This window comes from Hydra vulgaris, chromosome 15, assembly GCF_038396675.1.
Source record: "Hydra vulgaris chromosome 15, alternate assembly HydraT2T_AEP".
Classification (NCBI taxonomy): Eukaryota; Metazoa; Cnidaria; class Hydrozoa; order Anthoathecata; family Hydridae; genus Hydra; species Hydra vulgaris.
Window position 1 is genome coordinate 2,408,853 of NC_088934.1, and position 6,000 is coordinate 2,414,852.

The 6,000-nt window shown below is 28.7% G+C and overlaps 1 protein-coding gene across 1 annotated transcript in view; it reads left to right on the top strand.

Annotated features, from left to right (window-relative positions):
* Window positions 1-4,819, top strand: part of LOC136092341 (RNA-binding protein 3-like) — a 34,348-nt gene extending 29,529 nt beyond the window's left edge. Inside the window, exons 4-5 of the mRNA XM_065820348.1 lie at window positions 3,155-3,680; window positions 4,457-4,819. Coding sequence (XP_065676420.1) covers window positions 3,155-3,680; window positions 4,457-4,473 — 543 coding nt within the window. The 3' untranslated portion in view covers window positions 4,474-4,819. The remainder of the gene's footprint in view (window positions 1-3,154; window positions 3,681-4,456) is intronic.
* The last annotated feature ends 1,181 nt before the right edge of the window (window positions 4,820-6,000 follow it).

Genomic DNA, 6,000 nt, shown 5'->3' on the forward strand with positions numbered 1-6,000 from the left:
ATAAAAACTTTTTGAATTGATAAAAGTTGATACTTTTTAATGCTAAAATGTTAGCAGCAAGTTGTTTAATTAACTAAAATACAACAGTAAAAAAAATATATCCTGCCATGAAATTAACTCAATAAAAAAGAGAATTATCACCTTTTAAAATTATTATTTTTAAAGGTGATAATTTTCAAAATTTTAACAATCTGCCATCAGCAAAGATTAGCTCCTAGTTACAGGAATTGTTCTACTTTTGATGCCATCATCAAAAGTAGAACAATTCCTGTAATTAGGAGCTATCACCAATTTAACTTTCAGTTTTAAAATTTTAAACGAACAAGCAAAGATGTTAATATAACAGGCATTATTTCTTTTTATGGTATATAAAGTTCTCAAACTAATCAGCAAACTAACATTGACGCATTGAAATTTGGTAAGATTATTCTGTGTAAATACTGTGTTGATGCATTTCATTGGATTGATATGATAAATTAAATTTACTGTATTAATCCATCATCTTTTCGTGATAATGACAAAAAAAAAAAAAGTTCAAATTTTTCATCTGTTAAAGTATTATGGTATTGTTTATGAACCTGCACGACCCTTTTAACAAACTTTTTTGGCCACCTAAAGCAGATGAGTGTTAGGTTTTAATTATCAACACCATTTGTACCAGTTCATTATACTAATTACAATTACATTAAAGTTTTGTTTCTTCTTAATTAAAATACATATTTCTAACTACATAAATATACATACTACATATTAAATCTTTATTCAAATAAGTTTTCTATGCGATAAAGAATTTTTAATTGAATTCCTCCTTATGTAAAAACATTCTTTAGTATTAAAATTTTAAACAATATTTAAAACATATTTATTTAAAACATTATTTGTTTAATCATATTAATTTAATTTATCATATAACTACATCAGAAAAACAATCGTCAGCAATGGTTGTTTTTCTGATATTTATTTAAGCATCGTGTTTTCTAGAAAAATTGTTATAAAAAACATTGGATTTAACCAAATTTTATAGTATCTGTAACATTAACTGACACATTATTTTTTTGCAAATAATTAAATAAAACAGAACAAAAAAATTTTTAAAGACAGTTTTTTCAAAGTTATTTTTACTTTGTTTAAGTCGAAAAAAACATTTTTTTTAAGGGGGGCATGGCCCCTGGTGCCCTGGCCCCGTGTACCCTCTGTTAGTCTGCCCTGAAAACAATTTTAACACATGTTCATCAGGACTACCCAAATGCCAAAATTTTCAGAGCTCCAGTTTTTCTGGAAAGTAGTGAAAAAATCTATTGTAAAATTCCACTACAAAAAAGTGGGACACATGACCCAACTCCCTCTAGTGTCTTGGCCCTGGAAACAATTTCAATATGCATGCCTATCAGCGCTTCTAAAATGCCAAAAGTTTCAAAGTTCCATCTTGTCTAGATTGGTAGAAAAAACTAGTTAGTAGAGAAAAATTAATCACAACATTTCGCTACAAAAAAGTGGGATTAATGCCCCATTCCCCATATCGTGACGTTAGAATAATTAATAGGGTTCTATCTACCTTTAGTACTGTTGAGAGAATTTAACAAAATTTGTTATACTCTCTTAAATTTTTCAAATTAAAAGTAAAAGTTTGTTAAATTCGTTGAACTAAAAGATCAAAATATCAAATTTTTTAAATGATTGCTTATAATACACATTTATTAAGTAATATAAATTGGTATAAGACAAAATAGCATATCAGTAGGTGAGATATAAGGTTTTTAAGGTAAGGAGATTATAAGGTTTCTATCCAAACTTTCATACTAAAAAAATTTAATTTTCTGTTTTTAGTTATAATATTTGTTTTGTGTTCCAAATTATATAATTTTAATATATTAATTTTATTATTTATATAACTTTAAAAATTGTTAGTTTTTCTTTTTTGATTGTCAATTTCAACCTTATTTAATAAAGTTGGAATTAACAAATAATTTGTAAACAAGCAATTTTTAAAATTATGAAATTAATAATGTAAGATTTGATTATAAAACATAAGTAACATAAAAAACATATTTTAACGATACAAACAATAAAAACTGTAAAACATTTAAATGATTAAAAATCGAAAGTTAAATTCTCACAACGTTAAAAAATGGAGATAGAACCCTATTATTCTAACGCCACGATATATAGAAATTCGAGGAGGCTGAATAAGTGCGAGTTTCATAACTGCGAATCTGCATAAGTGCGCCGAAAGAATTTGCAAACATTGGCATAAGTGCGAACTGGCATAAGTGCGAACCAATTGCAAAAACTGGCATAAGTGCGAACTGGCACAAGCGCGAATTAGCATAAATGCGCAGAAAGAATTTGCAAACATTGGCATAAGTGGCGAATTGGCAAGTTCGCACTTATGCCAATTCACACTTATGCCAATTCACACTTATGCCAATTCGCACTTATGCCAATATTTGCAAATTCTTTCGGCGCACTTAAGCCGGTTCGCGTTTGTGCCAGTTCGCACTTATGCTGATTCGCAGTTATGAAATTCGCATTTATTCAGTCGCCCAGAAATTCATATATTTGCAGATGAAAATGTTTATGTTTTCTAAAAGATCAATAAATATAAAATGGTGTGTAAAATTTAATTTTTGATAGCATCAAGGCCACATGAGTTTCTTGGGCATTAAAAATGGGTATACAAAAATTGCCTACATTTATTTAAATTGATAATTACAGTTACTTAATAATTTTTTAATAATTGATTATTTTATTGGATTCGTCAGTCCTGAAAATAGCCAGGTACAAGTTTTGAATACATATTTTGGATCACCTTTATCTTTAAAGTTATGTGACTTAAGACCTTGAAATAAACGTTGCAATTCTGAGGGGACAAGAGTGACCTGGCCAATAATTGCTAAAAGTAAAATGCTTATATTTCTGGATCTTCTTAGAGCTAGAGGTTAAAATTTTTAAGGAAATCTTATTTTACTAAGTACTCTCAACTGTATAAAAATCAGCAAAATCTGAGGTGTATAGTGATATGGCCTGGGTCAAGATGGAATTACCCCTATACAAAAAATTTTAAGTTAATATTTTGATGTACTTTCATGTACAATTCTTATAAAGAATTTTTTTACTTGGTTCTTCGTCTCTTTTGATCTTTTATTTATCTTAGACTCTTGCTGGACGTAAAATAACTGTTAACTATGCAACAAAACCTACAAATGGTGGCGGTGCTGCAGGTGGAATGAGCCGTGGTCGTGGAAATTTTCGAGGTCGAGTTAGTAGAGGGGGTTATGCCAATTATGGTGGTGGCTATGGAGGATATCAGCAAGTTAACTATCAACAGTATGATGGAGTTTATGGAGGAGGTTACATGCAACCTGCTTACAGCTCTTCATCTGGTGTTGATGGCTCTGACTATTACCAACAAGGTTCTTACATGCAATCACCGGTTCAGGCTGCTAAGCAAACTGGATATTCTCCAGAAAATGAAAACTCTGGTTATACCCAACACAAGAGTTATGTAACAACTTCACCTGTCGTTGTTTTAACAGGCTACGATCAAAGTGCAAGTTATGGTCAAAGAAGCACTGCAAACTATTCATCTCAATCGTCGTATGGGGGTGTGACAGATTATGAAGAATCTGTTTCTAATGGAACTTACCCTGTAAATTCTTATACACAACAGTCACTTTCTGGTAAGTAATTTTTCTGAATACTAAAAATAAATCTAATATTATGAATTAATTTATTACTTTTACATTGTATAATTCTTTATGTTTAAAATTGGTTTAAAAAAGTTTAAAATTAAGGTTAATTAATTAGGTTGTAGCATATAAAACTTATTCATCGTTTGTAAATTTTTTAAGAATGCATTTTAAATTAAATAACCTTTTTAATTATAATGCGTGTGCATATTTTATAAAAATGTATATGTTAATGGGTTTATATGTTAATTTTAAAAAATATTTTGAAAACCTGAAAGTTTGAGTATCCAACTCAAATATCCCAATTTTGATACCGGTTTAGGCGTTTAATCGTCCTCTAAATGTCCTTAAACACTTGTTAACTCGAGCTTTTGTTATTCGAGATATAGATAGCTTTTTAGAGCAAAAAGCAAAAACCAATTGTTTTACTTTGTTACATGGATTTAACTCTGGGTGTGTGTGCGCGCGTGTGAGTTAAAGAGATGGATATTTATGAAATGTGAGCTAAAAGTTGAATCAACTTTTTTACAACCGGATGCCATTTGTTTAGCAGATCAGGACTGAGCATTTTTATGATCTACCGCTATACTAGTGATAAGTTCCCCAACTTGATTGCGGGTGGAGTTCGGAATCTTATATCGGCTTTCATTCTAAATATGTTGCTTTCAGGTTCAGAAATATTTTTTAGTCGTGTGTTTTCATTGATTGCTGTTTAAAAATAAACGTTTTTAATTGTTTTAAGCAATATATTTATTTTCAAATTTTAGGTCAAAGCTGGCAATGAATCAAATTAAAATTCTTTTTTAAACATAAAATTCTGGCGTCTGCTTAAGTATTTGGATTTGTCAGACAAAAAGGACTACTTCGCGATTTCTCGATAACTTTTCAACAAACGTTTGAGGAAAAAGTTGTTATTACGGTCAGCACTAATTTAAAATTAATGTATCGATCACTGAAGAATAGAGATATTGTTTTTGTCTTCGTGATACTAATGTTATATGAACCATGAATAGATTTTAAACTGTGCTGTTACAATTTAAATAGTGATAGTTTTGTATTGTATTGATCGTATTGCAAACTGTCTGGGTTTACTAAAACCCCAATAATATAAATATTTTTCATTGAAGAATTTTTGGGGTAATTTTTTTGGTTGATTTCCTTGCACTGTGTAAAAAACTCGGTAAATATAATAGGTCAGGGTAACAACATCAATTTTTGCCATGTCAAATAACATTTGTTTAACAACATCTGTAAATATAATGAGGTATAATAACACCTGTCCAACAACATGAAATTTCATTGATGTCTAATAACATCTGTTCAGCAACATCTGAAATTTCATTGATGTCTAATAACATCTGTGCAATAATTAAATGAACATTACAGATGTAGTTGCATCTTTTAATTTATCAAAGTGTAATAACATCTGTGCAATTACATCTTTGGGTTTCACAGATGTAGTTAATCTTAAAAATAACTTTATCTTAAAATCTACAGATGTAAGTGTAATAACATATGTCGATTTTAAGATGAATTAACTAATAATGCATTATTTTAACCAGATCGTCCCCTCAGTATTATCTTATTCTATCTACAAATTTTTTTTTTTTTTTTTTGCAAAAACCAATTTTTATTGTTTAAAAAAGTATAATGTATTATTTCCACTTATCAATAAATTATTACCTTCTCTGCTTCGTCAAGATTGATTCAATTTGACTTTGTTCTAATTACAATTTTACGTATTTTGTTAGTTTTATCTTATTCTATTTCACTTTTTTAAAACATTTTAGTATTATAATGTTCTAATGCCCAAATCTGCAAATCAATGTTGTAGCGCAAGTCACGTGACTTTTTATTTTGATATTTTCAAAATGTCGTCAAGTAAGTTTATTGGTTTAGTTACAAAAGAAACAGTTGACTTTGAATTACTTAATACCGACTCGTAAGTAGTTTCTATTACTATGGTAATTTTAAAATAAAAAGGAAAATTTTATTTTTCCGATAATTGGATTCCATTTTATGTTCTTTTAACGATAAAATAGTCAACTATTATATCGTGCATTATCAACTATTATATAAATATCGTGCATTATAGGGTTAAAATAACTTAAGACTAGCTCTCATACACAGTACTAGTAGTTAACTAACTATAAATCTATATGTATAACTATATATATATAACTATATGTATAACTATATATATTGTGCCTTTAAATAACTATATATATATTGTGCAAAGTCTTTCAGTAAGACTAAATTCTTTATATTATTTATTTCCTAACTGTAAAAAAATAACTTATATTACCCTGCT